Below are 20,297 nucleotides of genomic sequence, written 5' to 3' on the forward strand. Positions count from 1 at the left end.
ACACCTGCCAGTTGTACATTACCAACACAATACATCTGTCAGTTGTACATTACCAACACGATACACCTGCCAGTTGTACATTACCAACACAATACATCTGTCAGTTGTACATTACCAACACGATACATCTGTCAGTTGTACATTACCAACATAATACACCTGCCAGTTGTACATTACCAACACGATACACCTGCCAGTTGTACATTACCAACACAATACATCTGTCAGTTGTACATTACCAACACAATACACCTGCCAGTTGTACATTACCAACACGATACATCTTCCAGTTGTACATTACCAACACGATACATCTGACAGTTGTACATAACCAACACAATACACCTGCCAGTTGTACATAACCAACACAATACACCTGCCAGTTGTACATTACCAACACAATACATCTGTCAGTTGTACATTACCAACACAATACACTTGCCAGTTGTACATTACCAACACAATACATCTGTCAGTTGTACATTACCAACACAATACATCTGCCAATTGTACATTACCAACACGATACATCTTCCAGTTGTACATTACCAACACGATACATCTGTCAGTTGTACATTACCAACACAATACACCTGCCAGTTGTACATTACCAACACGATACATCTTCCAGTTGTACATTACCAACACGATACATCTGACAGTTGTACATAACCAACACAATACACCTGCCAGTTGTACATAACCAACACGATACACCTGCAACTTGTACATTACCAACACGATACATCTTCCAGTTGTACATTACCAACACAATACATCTGTCAGTTGTACATTACCAACACGATACACCTGCCAGTTGTACATTACCAACACAATACATCTGTCAGTTGTACATTACCAACACGATACATCTGTCAGTTGTACATTACCACACAATATAATAGTTGTACCTGCCAGTTGTACATTACCAACACGATACACCTGCCAGTTGTACATTACCAACACAATACATCTGTCAGTTGTACATTACCAACACAATACACTTGCCAGTTGTACATTACCAACACAATACATCTGTCAGTTGTACATTACCAACACAATACATCTGCCAATTGTACATTACCAACACGATACATCTTCCAGTTGTACATTACCAACACGATACATCTGTCAGTTGTACATTACCAACACAATACACCTGCCAGTTGTACATTACCAACACGATACATCTTCCAGTTGTACATTACCAACACAATACACCTGCCAGTTATACATAACCAACCCGATACACCTGCCAGTTGTACATTACCAACACAATACACCTGCCAGTTATACATAACCAACCCGATACACCTGCCAGTTGTACATAACCAACACAATACACCTGCCAGTTGTACATAACCAATCATTTCTTCAAATACCCGACATCATTTCGCATCAACAATATATGCATTGTGACCATTCCAATTCCAATCTACTGAAGAGCTATGTAATTTTCCTTTAAAATGCAATTTCTTGGACTACAATTTTCCCATGTATTTCAGTTGGACGTGTGTTCACGTAGTTTTGACTCACCAATCTCTACCATTTCCTCTGAGATTTCTACCTAGCAATTGCAGCATCACGTCCGCGGCCTCCCCATACTTAAACTAAGGCAATCTACCCTCCACTGCTCCACACTAAGTACCATGTGCAATATCACGTCGCGGGCTCTATTCCCATGCGCCAGTTGTTTTTTCTCGCATCCTCTCTGCCCCCATCCCACTTTCTCCCCTCGCAAATGATATGTGCAGCATCACGTACGTCCTTGTGTCTCCCCCTCCCTGTTTCCCCACACCCTCTACCCCCTGAACCCTCCATCCTGCCCTTCTGTGTCCCAGCGTGTGTCAGAATCATCGCATCGGGGAGTGGAGGTCCTCTCGGCTTGGAGCTATAGCAGCAGCTTTGGTGAACAGAAAACACCCAGAGTTTATACGACGTGGCCACAAGCCTTCAGTCAGGATGTGTAATTAACAGAGAGTAAATTAGAATCTTCACCAGTAAGCCCCTATGCTATCACGTTAGTTCAATATCAGCCAAGACATCAGCCCCTTGCTGTATCAATATCCCTGTTGGGAAGGACTGTGTAGATACAGAGAGCCTAGTCGGTTCCCACTGGAGACCTATAACACATACTTGCAAATTGTATTGTTATTTCACAGGGGACCCCGGGTAGCGTGCGAGGCCTATAGCCAAAGCGAACCTTGTGGAGGGATAGTCCAAATTGACCGCCAGGTTAGTCGTAGAGTATTGGAGACTGACTCAACGCTCAGGTGATCAATACAACCAAACACGATGACCACAGGCTACCGATTGGGCAGGATCACCATCAAATGACCACACGATGTGATAATCAAATAGCCCGGTCCCTACTTGTCTGAGCAGGCGAACAAGTCTCGGGTACTGTCCACGATTTGACCGTCTCTACCCTGCAGACCTCCCTCCAACTGACATTCAGCCACAGGTTAGTACTCCGTTATCTCTACACGTCGGAGGTATCCCGCACCGTTATTGGATTATCATCTGTATAGTGTCTTATCGGGTTAGTAGCATGTGATGAAGGGCTTAGCACGTCTACTTCAGTAGCTTCTCAATCCTACTTCGACTCGACATCGACTACGGTACTTTCAAGTGTCAGCCTCTCCAACAGTACTTACATGACCTGGACTGGGATGTACTTGGTGGTATCATCGCAGTGGTATAAACTACCTCCACTTACACCTAACCATGCGAACTTCTGTAAATACATTATCGAACGTCAATGCAGCCGGTACAGATAGTGGAGGAGTTGGCTTGATGTACGTCGTCCAAAATATAAAGATGTGTGAATGTTGTAAAATATATGATTGACGGAGTACACCAGAACTTTAACAGACACTGTATGCGAGTTGATAGAGGCGTTAATGGACATTTGAAGTGAGTACACCAAAGTCTTTGACGGGCATTGGACATGAGTACAAAGAGTCTTTGGTGGACCAGAGTCGTTAACAGCACCTGTGGATGTGAGGACGTTGGTGCGTTGACGGACATTTGACATGACCTCTATAGAGTCTTCGAGAAACATTGCGTGTAAATACTCCAGAGTGCTTGGCGGACATTACACGTGAATATTTCGGCGTATGTATTGGACATAGACTGTAGACCATGGACAAGGGTCACTGGCGGACATAGGATGTGAGTACACCAGGGTATTAGATGGAATGTGATGTGAGTGAATAGAGTATTTGACGGAATAGGAAGTGAGTGCAATAGAGTATTTGACGGAATAGGATGTACGTGCTCTAGAGCATTTGACGAAATAAGAAGTGAGTGCACTAAAGTATTTGATGGAATAGGATGTGAGCACACTAAAGTATTTGATGGAATAGGATGTGAGTGCACTGGAGTATTTGATGGAATAGGATGTGAGTGCACTGGAGTATTTGACGGAATAGGATGTGAGCACACTAGAGTATTTGATGGACAAAGGATGTATGTGCTCTAAGGGGACATTACACAACTGGTATTTGGAAAGGCGGTTAGAAGCACAACCACTGTGTTTGCGCGCATACGTTGATGCCCCCCACCATGTATCAACATGTACCTTCAAACATAACCTCGCCCTTGGCTCAGTTGTATCTCGTCCATTGGTCTACATGTGTTGAATCGATTGTCGTTCACAAAATAACGTTAAACATGTCCGTAACAGTCAACCCTTAACGCAAACAAGAACGCGACCAGTTGATGCTGCTGCCTTGTTGTGCGGGCAGTCCATGGTACCAAGTCGTATGAATATAATACTATTGTTAGAACTATTCACTTAGCAATAGACTCTGATACCTACTTGCATACAGATATATGAATGTAATATTGATTTCAGAGCCATCCATGTCTATATATACATCCTGACAGTCTCTTGGTGGGGCTATATACTATTTTGTAACAATTACACTGTGTAACTACAACCGTTTCACATAAGCATGCTATAAACATACAGACTAACGCTTCCCTTAAATCCCAAGCGAAATGGTATCAACAATCGTTTTGTCAGAATTGTGAAAAAATGTTTGCCACGTTCAATCACATAATGAAAAAGAGAAATTTAATTGTAATGATGAAGCAGTGGTTTCCTAATCCCCAGCAACCCCCAGCAACCCCACTTGTACACGTACTCCCTCCTGTGCTCTTAATGGGATTGCCTTTGTAAAACATGGGAGTCGCGGTGGAAACATCAAAGCCAATGCATGTAATGACAATTTGAATAATGTAACTCGATATTGGGAATGAATTTAATTATATGCTCAAATGTCAACACTTCAATTACGAAATATAATTGTGTATACGTTAAGAATATTATGAAACACCTAAATGTCAAAATTGGAAGCACTTTTAATTGTACCCAGCTGGAAATAAACCTCAGAATGGTAAACGCCATACCTCCGATTCATCTACTACCCGCCATTTCACGTTCTGCATTGTTATCTTACCTCTCACACACAAGATGTCTTCAAGAGAGTAGTAAGTGTGTTTCTTTTTTGTAATGTTGTGTTGTCTTGTTTTATGTACTAATTTCTGTTCTGTTTTGTTCTGTTCGGCTCTGTTATTTCCTTATTAATATGCATTAGCAGGACTTATCAATACTGATCAGTCAATGACCATATCATTGTCATAGCATGTCCGTATTCGGTGTCGAAAACGATTTACACCCATTGTAGCATTAGCCTGCGTCTCATGGTGTATTACATAGTTTTGTAGAAACTGACCATTTGCTTCAAGTCATGGTGGTCAGACGTGTTCAGGTGTGTACATGTGACGTGGTAAATGTCAATATTAATCGATGAGATGACCGCCACAGTTGGTGTTACAGCATTCCTGTAACAACAGGCGTCAATCAGATGACTATTGTGAACGCTTTTTAATACGTTATTGCGGTTCGCATCTCGCAGAATAGACGCAATTAACCCAACTGACAGTAAGTGTGATAGTGGTTGGGAAAACCACCAGTTTCACACGCAGGTGCGTCCGTCAGTGCTAAGGAGGCGGTGTGTTTATGTCCAATTGTAAATACCAACTCCCAGAGCAAGGTAGTGTTTCTTGTTACTGTCAATTTGTAAACAGCATCTGTCAAATCAACTTAGTGTCGGTGTGTTATAGTGTCAAATTGTCAACAGTGACTGCCAGTGCTACAGTGTAGGTGTGTTATAGTGTCAACTTGTCAACAGTGACTGCCAGTGCCATAGTGTCGGTATGTTAGTGTCAAATTGTTAACAGTGTCTGCCAGTTCCATAGTGTCGGTGTGTTAGTATCAAATTGTCAACAATGACTGCCAGTGCCATAGTGTAGGTGTGTTAGTGTCAAGTTGTCAACAACGACTGCCAGTGCCATAGTGTAGGTGTGTTAGTGTCAAGTTGTCAGCAGTGACTGCCAGTGCCATAGTGTCGGTGTGTTGGTGTGAAGTTGTCAACAGTGACTGTCAGTGCCATAGTGTCGGTGTGTTAATGTCAAGTTGTTAACAGTGACTGCCAGTGCCACAGTCTCGGTGTGTTAGTATCAATTTGCCAACAGCATCTACCATTGATACAGTGCCGTGTAAGTGTCAATTTCAAAAACAGCCTCTATCAGTGTCACAGTGTCGGTGTAATAGCCCCTTATGTTAACAGTGTGTGTCAGTGTCTTAATGTCAGCGTGTTAGTAACAAATTATCACAAGTGTCCTTTCAGTGCAATAAGGCCGTTGTAAGTCTGACTGTCAATATACAAGATCAGTTCTAACCAGGGTCTTCAATGATCGCCACGATGTCATAGTGTCACAGCTGGTGACAATATCATTGAATCATAGTACATAGTGTCGGAGTTTCAATATGTAGGCTCGGCAGGACACGGACTTCTCACGCCCTAGAGTGTCCTTTCAGTGGAGGGTCCATCATTTTCACAGCTATTTAACTCTTTACATCAACTGGAATTTCTTTCTGGGGACAGTCTTGGCCTGGTCTGCACTGGCGATGTATGTCAGTGGTAGGAGGTCAGTCGCTGGTGTCGTGGTCGTGAGTGTCACACTACTGACCAGGGGTATGTCACGTACGTGAGTGAGGGTTTTGTAAAACAGGTCTGCAAATTGATAATAGGAATATTAGATATGTAGGTACTGCCCCCCACATGTGTGAATCGTACATATATCTGGAATAATTTACATTTGTAATTACGTATCCTGGCCTGTTCTCTCGCACCACCCATACGCTGCATATCTCTATTGTGATTGTATGACATATACGCATTATCTGTACACCTGTTTTGAACTGTGTTCATTGGCTATGTAGCCTCTTGTGTTGTAAAAAGAACACATATTCAAGACAACGAAGACAATATATGACGTTTGCCGCTGAATCTTTTTCCTATCGCGATGTATGAATCATAATTCAAGGTTGTATTGATTGTCTCAGTAAGTGTGGAACCATCTATCAGAAACATACGAAGCTGTTTACAATATTTTGTCAGGCACAGTGGGATCTGGACGACCCACAGCAGTGGGCGACTGATCCACTACCAGCCGTGAAACACTGCCCTTCCTCCGTTTGTTCGCCTCAATGCAGGAATGAGCCTCCCCCGTGTTGAAGAGATGGTTCTCAGTTGCAGATCGATAAGACTAATTTCGTATCGTGAATGGATTTCTTAGGTTAAGAGTGTCATAATTTTCAATTTACGACATAACTAGATTAGTATTGTGGACTTTTTAAAATCGCATTATCTCGGCTCGAGATTCATAGCGGCCATCGGGAACGGCCGACCGTCGGACTGGCTTGGCAAGAAGACCGGAACATAGAGCGCAATGCAAGTACACCAGCAACACGACTGTACATGTACACATAGATATACCAGCAACACAGCAACACGATTGTGCATGTACACAGAGATATACCAGCAACACAGCAACACGATTGTGCATGTACAACATAAACATTACCAGCAACACAGCAACACGATTGTACATGTACACATAGATATACCAGCAACACAGCAACACGATTGTACATGTACACATAGATATACCAGCAACACAGCAACACGATTGTACATGTACACATAGATATACCAGCAACACAGCAACACGATTGTACATGTACGCAGAGATATACCAGTAACACAGCAACACGATTGTACATGTACAACATTGTACATGTACACAGAGATATACCAGTAACACAGCAACACGATTGTACATGTACACATAGATATACCAGTAACACAGCAACACGATTGTACATGTACACAGAGATATACCAGCACCACAGCAACACGATTGTACATGTACACAGAGATATACCAGCACCACAGCAACACGATTGTACATGTACACATAACACGATTGTACATGCACCATATACCAGCAACACAGCAATCGATTGTACATGTACAGAGATATACCAGCAACACCAGCAACACGATTGTACATGATTATACATGTACGATTGTGCATGTACATGAGATAGTAACACAGCAAACAACACAGCAAGCACGATTGTACATGTACACAGAGATATACCAGCAACACAGCAACACGATTGTACATGTACACATAGATATACCAGCACCACAGCAACACGATCGATTGTACATGTACACAGAGATATACCAGCAACACAGCAACACGATTGTACATGTACACAGAGATATACCAGTAACACAGCAACACGATTGTACATGTACACATATACCAGCAACACAGCAACACGATTGTACAGCAACACAGCAACACGATTGTACATATACCAGTAGATATACCAGTAACACAGCAACACGATTGTACATGTACACAGAGATATACCAGCACCACACGCAACACCAGTAACACAGCGATTGTACATGTACACAGAGATATACCAGTAACACAGCAACACGATTGTACATGTACACAGAGATATACCAGTAACACAGCAACACGATTGTACATGTACACATACCAGATATACACATAGATATACCAGCAACACAGCAACACGATTGTACATGTACACATAGATATACCAGCAACACAGCAACACGATTGTACATGATACCAGCATAGACACATATACCAGCAACACAGCAACAACATGTACACAGCCAGCACCACAGCACACGATTGTACATGTACACAGAGATATACCAGCAACACAGCAACACGATTGTACATGTACACATAGATATACCAGCAACACAGCAACACGATTGTACATGTACACAGAGATATACCAGTAACACAGCAATGTACACGATTGTACATGTACACAGAGATATACCAGCAACACACAGCAACACGATTGTACATGTACACATAGATATACCAGCAACACAGCAACACGATTGTACATGTACACATAGATATACCAGCAACACAGCAACACGATTGTACATGTACACAGAGATATACCAGTAACACAGCAACATCGATTGTACATGTACACAGAGATATACCAGCACCACAGCAACACGATCGATTGTACATGTACACAGAGATATACCAGCAACACAGCAACACGATTGTACATGTACACATAGATATACCAGCAACACAGCAACACGATTGTACATGTACACAGAGATATACCAGCAACACAGCAATACACGATTGTACAACACGTACACATGTATATACCAGTAACACAGCAACACGATTGTACATGTACACAGAGATATACCAGTAACACAGCAATACAATTGTACATGTACACATAGATATACCAGTAACACAGCAACACAATTGTACATGTACACATAGATATACCAGCAACACAGCAACACGATTGTACATGTACACATAGATATACCAGCAACACAGCAACACGATTGTACATGTACACAGAGATATACCAGTAACACAGCAACACGATTGTACATGTACACATAGATATACCAGCAACACAGCAACACGATTGTACATGTACACATAGATATACCAGTAACACAGCAACACGATTGTACATGTACACATAGATATACCAGCAACACAGCAACACGATTGTACATGTACACATAGATATACCAGCAACACAGCAACACGATTGTACATGTACGCAGAGATATACCAGCAACACAGCAACACGATTGTACATGTACACATAGATATACCAGCAACACAGCAACACGATTGTACATGTACACATAGATATACCAGCAACACAGCAACACGATTGTACATGTACACATAGATATACCAGCAACACAGCAACACGATTGTGCATGTACAACATAAACAGTACCAGCAACACAGCAACACGATTGTACATGTACACAGAGATATACCAGCAACACACCTGTACGTAGGCACATAGTTATATAAACATTATAGATCTAAATCTACATTTACTTCTTTAGCTACCTATCTCTCTACCTCTCTTTATATATCTGTGTTGGGGGTGGGAGGTGAGGATGAGTGTGTTGGGGGGTAACTCCTGCAATGTCATTAACACGCCAATATTTGCATATATATCAGCAACATTCACAGACATACCAGCAACACTCCTATGCATGGAAGAACCAGCAACACGCCCATATATCGATATATCACACAACATCAGCAACACATTAACAATAGCAACAGCAACAGCAAAAACATCATCGGCGTCATCAACGGCCCCAGCCTGGAATTTGTACACTCACTACTTCAACTCTACAGATACCATACTCTACCTTTGACCCCAAGAGCCATCTGATTTGGCGTATATTCCTTCATTAGGACACTTTGCGAGTGATAAGTCTTTCCCTGGTGTGTTAATGCCATTCAATAGACCATTAATGGATCTTAGGTGATCATTTGTCTTCATTGATTACAGTGCAGAATCGTCGATAAATTCATTTATTGCTATTGAATGAAGTCGATGAATGGTAATGGTGATAAACCCTACACTGCACCGGAGACATTAACAGAGACACCCATGCACACCATAATAAATATTGGATACCCTCACATACGAATCCCCATACATACAACCATTTGACACCATATACACCACCGTGCTTTGACCACCTTTACAGACACCATACACACCACCGTGCTTTGACCACCTTTACAGACACCGTACACACAACCGTACACGTAACCACCATGAACGATTGTGTTCTGTGTATGGAATGTGTGTGGAATTTATGAGTGCGTGTCTTCTGTGCCCTCAGTTTTTATTATGTGAATGTGAATGCATGCTGGATGTGCTGTGCATTGTTTTCTGTGATTGTTATGTGATATGACTGTGTCTGCTGTGGTATACGTGGTGTTGTATAGATGTGTGTGTCCTGTGGTATACGTTGCGTTGTATGGATGTGTGTGTCCTGTGGTATACGTGGTGTTGTATAGTTGTGTGTGTCCTGTGGTATACGTGGTGTTGTATGGATGTGTGTGTCCTGTGGTATACGTGGTGTTGTATAGATGTGTGTGTCCTGTGGTATACGTGGTGTTGTATGGGTGTGTGTGTCCTGTGGTATACGTGGTGTTGTATAGATGTGTGTGTCCTGTGGTATACGTGGTGTTGTATGGATGTGTGTGTCCTGTGGTATACGTGGTGCTGTATGGATGTGTGTGTCCTGTGGTATACGTGGTGTTGTATAGATGTGTGTGTCCTGTGGTATACGATGTGTTGTATGGATGTGTGTGTCCTGTGGTATACGTGGTGTTGTATAGATGTGTGTGTCCTGTGGTATACGTTGTGTTGTATAGATGTGTGTGTCCTGTGGTATACGTGGTGTTGTATAGATGTGTGTGTCCTGTGGTATACGTGGTGTTGTATGGATGTGTGTGTCCTGTGGTATACGTGGTGTTGTATGGATGTGTGTGTCCTGTGGTATACGTGGTGTTGTATAGATGTGTGTGTCCTGTGGTATACGTGGTGTTGTATGGATGTGTGTGTCCTGTGGTATACGTGGTGTTGTATAGATGTGTGTGTCCTGTGGTATACGTGATGTTGTATAGATGTGTGTGTCCCGTGTTCAGAGTGGTATGTATATTCTGAGTGAGATTTGTGTTATTTGTTTTGTGTTGTATAAACTCAGTTTGTTGGCTCCTTGGTTGCGTTGTGTTTATTGTATTGGTGTTTTATATAAATGTTGTGGCGACTATGATGACACCTATTGTAAGACGGTTTCATCAGCGTATAGTATTGTGAATGACATGATTGGTCTTTGACCATATGATAGTCTACGTCTCACGATGTGGACGTTTTGTATGATATAGATCAACAACTTATTACTATGTGTGACTGATGTGTGGGAGTGTTCTCACACATCACTCAGCCAACATCTCATCCAGCCGGGAGCGGCGCAGTCTGTACCCGCCCCTCTCTCCCTGCTCCACACACTACCTCCCTGATGCTAACACTCGCTCATCACAGCACGTCCAAGCTGTAGGATTTTCAAATGTCATAGTGTAATTGAGGAGTATTTCAAAATTCCACCTAACGTAAAACGGAACATCAAAGCAATGTCCATGAAGCTCCGTCTATGTAAAAAGTGGTAGGACCATTCATTATTCAGGCCATTTCTCCAAGGCAATATCTCGCCACACCAAATCCAGCTTATTGGTGGAAGCCAATTTCTTGTAAGCTAGGAGGGCAGTACTGGAGCGGTAGAACTGCAATCACTTTCCCTATTCCTTATTTCAGCAGAGGCATCACGGAGGCTGTCTGCAGACCGGTCGGCCAATGAAATCCTGCTGGGGCTGAGAGAGTAGAGAAGTGCCAGCCCCCTGTCCCGACCCCCTCCCTCCCCTGTGCCGGCGCCCCCCAGGCCAACCCCGCCAGCCAGCGCCTCAACAGTCGCCCCCAGACCAAGGAGACTAGAGATAGCGCCCATTGCAGCCGTCAATACACTCCAACATAGGACTGAATAGAGCGAAATCTACAATCAAAGATGAATATTTGATAGCGTTCTATCTTGTGTAAGACTGATCAGAGCTGAATGAAGAGCTCCCACCATGCAGGGACCACAGGAGCAGCAGCAACTACCCCACGTCTGCGGCAGGATGCGCTACTTCTTCATCCTCCTTATTGTGTATTCCATCGCATCCCATGCAGGTAAGTCAGTATGTCTGACACGTGGTACTCGACTCACGTATACATCCGGGCACTTACAACATGCAAACTATGTAAACATTGAACGCCTACCTCGTCCACTGTCTGACCACAGATGAACACATCTTGTTCCTCATCCCGACCCTCATCCCTGCATCCCTCCCGTTTAAACTTACCTACCCAAGCCAGCCTACCCCTATTTCCCCATAACCTATTTACTAATTAACTCACCTTTACCCACAAGTAAAACTTTGAAGCGCCATCGCGAACGACAGTGTGCATGTACACATGTTCTTGAACTGTTATCAGTTTTCAACTAAGATATATATTATTATATTTCCCCATCATCATATATTTGACTAAACGATATGAACCATATATTTCTGACTTATGTTTGTTTATCAAGAAGATTAAGCTTATATATAGACCCTCTATAAGTTATGAACAATGACATCATTCTCCAGCCATCTTCCGTTGGCTAACTCACATATCTACATATTGTGTTACGTATTATCGAAGGCAACCATTCTCTATCCATGTTAGCCTTTGCTGGAGTAAATGGAAATATTACTGTTTGTTTGAAGGTGGATGAGGAACTTCATTTTGGTCTAATGTAACCGTGTTGGTTAAATGTCAGCACGCTGACTGGCAGACAAACGCATTGTTGCTGTCATTCTGGACTGACAAGCAGAACACTCTCGTGACCCTGTAGGCTAGTAGAGGGCCCAGCGAACAGTCTTAATTTGGCCTGCCATTACCTGATGGCACACATTACGAGGAGAATGCCTGTCTGTCAAACAGAGCACTACTGGAAGCTACCAATCTCCCGTTTGCATCAAACCAATCTCAATTCTTTGTTATTTGTGAAAGTGCAATCATTATATTATGTCAGTGTTGACAGAGGATTAACTGTGTCGTTGGTACCCTTCCCACCACCCCCCCCCCACCCCTCACCGTTAGATATCTGACAGCTTTCAACTGGGTGTTAAATGTGACGAAACTCTACAGTGTTGACCCAACGGAAGTACCGTCAATCCACACCCTGTACCCCCTACCAACAGTTTATGTCGATACCCTTAAGCCACACCCCGTATCCCGACCCTACACTGTACTCCTCACATCCATGCCATTCACTACACCCCACTCAGTCCGCACCATCACTACATAACCTACCCCGACAATGTCACGGCGCACTCTGCACCACCTCCACTGATACAATTGGTAAATGGCCACTTGTACAGTTGGTAAGTACCCACTAATACAGTTGGTATATATTCACAGATGCTATTGGTTGGTAAATGCCCACTGTTACGGTTGGTAAATACCCAGTGATACAGTTGGTATATATTCACAGATGCTATTGGTTGGTAAATACCCACTGTTACAGTTGGTAAATACCCAGTGATACAGTTGGTACATATTCACAGATACAATTGGTAAATACCCAGTGATACAGTTGGTAAATACCCAGTGATACAGTTAGTAAATATTCACAGATGCAATTGGTAAATACCCAGTGATACAGTTGGTACATATTCACAGATACAATTGGTAAATACCCAGTGATACAGTTGGTACATGTTCACAGATATAATTGGTAAATACCCAGTGATACAGTTGGTAAATACCCAGTGATACAGTTAGTAAATATTCACAGATACAATTGGTAAATACCCAGTGATACAGCTGGTATATATCTAATGAAACAGCGGGTACATTTCTATTGATACAGTTGCCACAAACATGCCGATACAGCAGGTGCTTATCTTCTAATAGAACTGGTACATATCTATTGATTTAGTTGCCACAAACATTCTGATATAGCTGGTATATATCTACTTATACAACAAGTGAATATTTCCTGATACGGGTGGTATATATCTACTGATACAGGAGGTGCATATCTTCTGATATGGATGATACATATCTACTGATACCTTGGTACAAACATTCCGATACAGGTGGTACTCAGCCAGGTAATACAGCAGGTAAGACTGTATTGATAAATCTGATCGTCATCCCTTGACAGTACATGCCAAATGTGTGACCCGGTGTATGACTGCCACCTAAATAGGTTACTTACGCGTGTTAGAAGTATGCACCTTTTCACGCAAGCCCCTACCCCTTTCTCGAACATTTGGTTTTATCAACGATTGCCTGTGGACCATTCATATAATATTCAACGCTAATTTGATTTTAGAATCTGTTAGATAATCGGGACATGTTGTTCTCTGGCATTGACTTTTTCTGTTTACAAATGTGTTGAGGTAATGATGATGACCCCGGTCCTTAAACTACCCCTAGCGAGGCGGTGAGGTAGATATTCTCTACAGTTGAACCAGGGGAGTGATAATAACCATCGATTGTGCTAGACCCGGTCCTAACTTAATTCTATACTGAATAAATCTCCTGAATATTAGGTAAATGGCTTCATTAGGATGTGTGGTGGTGAGTTAAAACAGCCATAACTATCCGCCATTCTGTGACACCGGTCGCTCGTACAAGGCTCTGAGGTACCATCGTGTCAAACGCGTCCCGGATACAGGTGTTTAAGTCCCGTTATTAGTCTTTGGTGGTGCTGATCTCTGTGTAATGATGTCCTATTGCGTATAGCTATTGCGCTGTAATTTTACAAGATAGGTTTCATCAGCAACTTAAAGCACGCTTAAAGAGCCTGTCTGGCCGCACGTTTATCTATACACACGTGTTATGGGATGAAAGTGGTTTTATTCCAGTGTTGATGTTTCCGAACTAGTAAAAAGGATTCAAGTTAGCGCTCAGCTGTGCTCGGCATAACTTAATCAACGTTGTCAGACGGAACCAGAAGTGCCATTCCCGGTGTATGTTGACTGGAAATAGTGTTTCAGTATATAAACACAGACAGGTGGGCTGAGACGTATCTGCAGCTGTGTTGCCATGGCGATATGGTGCTGTTTCATAGATACCAAATCGCTGTCGTGGGCTTGTATGAATCTTAAGTTGACTCTTGGTAATTTTGGTGAAAGCTTTTGTTATTGATTTTGTTACAAAACGTTACAAGGTGTGTATGCTGTCACGCCCCAGCCCCCGGCCCCTAACGCCCAATCACCCCACCCCCACCCTAAAACCCCACCCTGCCCGCTACCCCTAATCACGATGCTGGAAAGACTGTAAATGCTGTTTTAGACACTTCATATTCAATCTAACGGTCTCGCATAATTTCCATCGCCAGGAAGTGCACAGTTATTTTTCAAATCTAATCCATTTATGAGTCGAATAATAAGTGATATCAAAAGAGGTTTACCATTTCTTCTGTGACAACATTGCGGCATTAACCATTAGTCTGATTAAGCTGGTTCGTTGCAATGCGATCAGCGGCCAACTTCAGCTCGTGCTGATAAATTCCAAGTTGAGCTACCCACCCCAATTTCTCATTTTTTCTTATGTGTTCACTTTTTTCTTTTTCTTTTTTTTCTATTAAACCCTAGATCTCATTCATTCTCTTCCTCACTCAATCACTCTCTCTCACTTAAAACTGTCACTCTTGTTCTTTCTTTCCTTTTACCACCGCCGCCTGAAAGAATGATAAGAATGATTGATGGCGGGGGTTGATATTCAGATAACACTCTGACAGTAGCAACCGTGTCACGCGGAGCTACTAGATTCACCGACCCAGCTTTGATGTGATTCTGCTTCAGAAACTTTTCACCTCGGGATTTCTGCGCGGAGTCACTAGTGCCTTTGAAGATCCATGTTGTCAGAGACACCAGATAAAAGCATTATGTAAATCCGGCAATGCGAATAAATGTTTTTGTGACTCAGAAATGACACCATGGTCGATCACGTAATATATACTGTTACACATGTTGTCACAAGTTACAAACACTGTCACATACCACAGTGTCACACAATTATACTTTCACACACCACACTGTCACGGAAATGTACAGTCATATATATACGATGGGGCTGACTCACGCCCAACATACAATCACTCTTCACGCTGTCATACAAACATACAGTCAAACACCACGGTGTTACTTAAATATAGTCATACAGTACACTTTGCACACACGTAGTCACACATTGCGCTGTTACACACACATAGTCACACGTCACACTGTTACACATACAGTCACACATCTGGTTGTTACACAGACATAGTCACACATCACACTGTTACACACACAGTCACACATCTGGCTGTTACACAGACAGTCACACATCACACTGTTACACAGACAGTCACACATCTGGCTGTTACACATACAGTCACACTGTTACACAGACAGTCACACATCACACTGTTACACACAGCCTCGGACACTGTTGCACATACAGTCACACATCTGGCTGTTACACAGACATAGTCACACATCAACCGGTTACACACACAGCCTCGGACACTGTTACACATACAGTCACACATCTGGCTGTTACACAGACATAGTCACACATCACACTGTTGCACACACAGTCACACGTCATAGTTTTACACACATGGTGTCACACCACACTGTTATACATACATACACTCACTCATTACACTTTTGCACAAACACAAAGTCAAACACAACTCAGTGTTACACACAGATATTCACTCATCACACTGTTATACAATCATACACTCACACGTCATGCTTAAAACAAGGGACTAGTGATTGTGGATTCCAGGTCCAGGAGAACCGCATTACCCTTTATAGAAATAGACTAGACAAGGTGGGTAAACCAGGGGAAAAGTATAAATAGATTGTAGAATCTAATAACATTTACAGAATAACAAGAAGTGGGTTGTGTTTAAACATATTTATAGATAGTCTTTGGGAGAAGTCATCCTCTTTTTCAGTTTAGCAATCAGCTCGACATAGTTCTCATTTGCTAATTCCAGTTTGAGCATTTTGGTTTATCAAATCAATCTCTTTCCAGAAACCGTTTAGTTAATTAAATCTTTTTTCACCTCTACTTCTCACCTCTAGACTTTTAATATCTTTCAATCTCCACGTCCAAGATGAACATGTCCTGTTAATAAATTTATATCTTCTCAGTAACCTTTAGGGTTCATTAATCACCTTTAATCTCTTTTAATGTCGACTTCTTTGTTTGAACTCCAGCAAGTTGTTTTATTAAATAGATCTTTTCTCAGTAACCTTTTAGTTTCGTTAATCACCTTTAATCACTGCTTCTGGAAAGTGTTGTCGTAACGTGCAGCAAATCTGATGCAACAATTGAATTGAACTAAGTCTCCTTTCATGCTGCATTTTTATGTTCATTCTGTACTGGAATCTGTGATGTTCAAAGTGGTACAGTTGATGTTCAAAGTGACACAGTTCATGTTCAAAGTGGCACAGTTGATGTTCAAAGGGGCACATTTCATGTTCTAAGTGCTACAGTTCATATTCTAAGTGTTACAACTGATGTTCTCAGTGTTAAAGTTGATGTTCAAAGTGGTACAGTTCATATTCAAAGTGGTACAGTGATGTTCAAAGTGACACAGTTGATGTTCAAAGTGACACAGTTGATGTTCAAAGTGGCACAGTTGATGTTCAAAGAGGCACATTTCATGTTCTAAGTGCTACAGTTCATATTCTCAGTGTTACAACTGATGTTCTCAGTGTTAAAGTTGATGTTCAAAGTGGTACAGTTCATATTCAAAGTGGTACAGTGATGTTCAAAGTGACACAGTTGATGTTCAAAGTGACACATTGATGTTCAAAGTGGCACAGTTGATGTTCAAAGAGGCACATTTCATGTTCTAAGTGCTATAGTTCATATTCTAAGTGTTACAACTGATGTTCTCAGTGTTAAAGTTGATGTTCAAAGTGGTACAGTTCATATTCAAAGTGGTACAGTGATGTTCAAAGTGACACAGTTGATGTTCAAAGTGACACAGTTGATGTTCAAAGTGACACATTGATGTTCAAAGTGGCACAGTTGATGTTCAAAGAGGCACATTTCATGTTCTAAGTGCTATAGTTCATATTCTAAGTGTTACAACTGATGTTCTCAGTGTTAAAGTTGATGTTCAAAGTGGTACAGTTCATATTCAAAGTGGTACGGTTTTACGTTCTAAGTGGTTAACCATTTCTGGTGTCCCAAGCCGAAATATTGCTGGAATATTGCTAAAAGCGGCGTAAAACCCAACTCACTCACTCACTCTAAGTTATACAGTTCTTGTTCTAAGTGATGCAGTTGATATTCTAAGTGGTACGGTTGATGTTCAAAGTGGTACAGGACATATTTAAAGTCGTACGGTTTATGTTCTAAGTTATGCAAATTATGTTCTAAGTCGTACAGTCAATGTTTTAAGTGGGGTGCAGTTGATACGCGAAGTGGTACGGTCTATGTTCTAAGTGGTTCAGTTAATGTTATCTATAATAAGTCGTACAGTTCATATTCTATGTGGTACAGTTGAGAATCTGCTGTGATTTCCCATCCAGTTTCAGTGAAGGCGAATAGGGCACCTATCAAATAAGGCAATCAGATTGCTCTTGTCCTTTACATGTCACGGTTACCCCGTGGTACTTAGCCTGTGTAATTAATGTTCATTCAGACTGAAGTTCATCTTCAGGCCTCTATGACAATAGGGTAATGTGGAAATGTCCTTTCACATCTTCACAACTGCCGCTTCATCCGTAAACGGCCCACTTTGTGAAGATATAATAAATCCTTTTTACCCTAGTCGACCACCCACCACATGGGTGTTCTCAGTCTATGTTTAGATATACTTAGTTGTAATGACAATCTGTGTGTCCAACCATGTATGTCATGTTAACTATGAAACTCCATCCTGTTTGTGCACGTCGTGGCCAGTAGGAACCGACTTGAGAACCAGTCTTCTATAAAATTGCTGAAATCCTGGTTAAACAGGAATGGAAACTATTTCAAAGTTCAATTTCTTTTACCAAAGCACCAATAATTTCTTTCAGAATGCGTTGTTTATGTTTTACATGTTCGGAATGAGTGGAGCATTTCAACGTGATCAACATGTGTATGAGATTGATGAAATCCCTGGGCTGGAAGCGGCTCGGATTCCTTCAGAAAGGGTTTACAAGCTGATCTGTAATGTAATTGTCGCGGCGGTACTGGCTGCGAGTCCCAGCTAGCGTGGCTAACTTATAAGTGCTATGTGATTGCCAGTAGTTCTAAATGCATTCATTTAATACCGTCAAAAGTATTTGATAAATATGGCTTTGATAAAAGTGATTTTTATTAAGAATAATTCCTACGAAAAGATGTAGCTATTATTTCAGTTTATTAATAATTATGCAAATTTAAGTCAGGCATGGAAATAAACGTTGCAGTGGAATAATATGTGCGAAATTAACTGTCAATCAAATATAATCTTGCATTGTAATACAAGTTATCGACCCATGGAATCACGTGTTCTCATACGAGATATAAAGGCATATCTTGTGATACGAGCTATCAGCCAGTTGCAGTAGTCACTTAATTGTAAGATGCTGTTCACATAGCAACATGTATTAATGTATGAGCTACTAGCCCAATAAAACAAACACTCGTTGTAACATAAGATATCACTACTGTTGCTTCTTATCTTATGATACAAGCTTCTAGTGAGATAGAAATGTAAGAAATGTTGCTGTAAGGTGCAATATCTGTACGATAGTAGAATATCCATTATGAACCATTAGTCTGATTAAATCATAACGCATCACATGTCACTTATGATATGAGGCATTAAACCGAGAGAAATTATGTTGTTGTAGGAAAGACTAAACATTGCTTTTCTATTGTTTTTTGTTTGTTTGTTTTTTTCTTTCTCGTGTGTTTTTTTTCATTCAGTTTTATGACCTTTGTTGTATTAAAACAAAACTGTGTCGCCACTGGCATTCCAATTTTCCATGCCCACGTTCCTTTCCCGGAAGACTGACTGACTGACTGAGTTTGGTTTTACGACGCTTTTAGCAATATTCCAGCAACATCACGGCGGGGGGACACCAGAACTGGGCTTCACACATTGTACCCATTTCGGGATTCAAACCCGGGTCTTCGGCGTGACGAGCCAACGCTTTAACCATTAGGCTACCCCACCGCCCTTTCCCGGAAGAGACTAAATGAAATAACAATTAATAACAAGGCCAATAGTTATGAATAGAGATGTGTTGTTACTTACATTGAATGTACTCAGTGATTCGGGTCTATTTCGATAGAGAAACCATGACATGGGTAGCGTGTCTTGATCGGTGCTGTGTTTTTTCATCAGAAGAAGACCACCATGAGTATGTGACATGAGTCAAATACATTCATAAATAATGTTCATAGTTCATGCTTCATAACTCTAGTC

The 20,297-nt window shown here is 41.6% G+C and overlaps 1 protein-coding gene across 5 annotated transcripts in view; it reads left to right on the forward strand.

Moving 5' to 3' along the window:
• Positions 1-20,297, forward strand: part of LOC124290186 (neuronal acetylcholine receptor subunit alpha-10-like) — a 200,625-nt gene that overhangs the window by 86,029 nt on the left and 94,299 nt on the right. For 2 of the 5 annotated variants that reach the window (XM_046726881.1, XM_046726886.1), the window contains exons 3-4: positions 2,163-2,464; positions 11,606-12,016. In XM_046726881.1, coding sequence (XP_046582837.1) covers positions 11,917-12,016 — 100 coding nt within the window. In that variant the 5' untranslated portion in view covers positions 2,163-2,464; positions 11,606-11,916. The remainder of the gene's footprint in view (positions 1-2,162; positions 2,465-11,605; positions 12,017-20,297) is intronic. The other 3 variants (XM_046726882.1, XM_046726883.1, XM_046726885.1) reach the window with 3 other exon arrangements.

Source organism: Haliotis rubra, unplaced genomic scaffold (genome assembly GCF_003918875.1).
Source record: "Haliotis rubra isolate DU_JTF1 unplaced genomic scaffold, ASM391887v1 Scf46, whole genome shotgun sequence".
NCBI classification, from domain to species: domain Eukaryota; kingdom Metazoa; phylum Mollusca; class Gastropoda; order Lepetellida; family Haliotidae; genus Haliotis; species Haliotis rubra.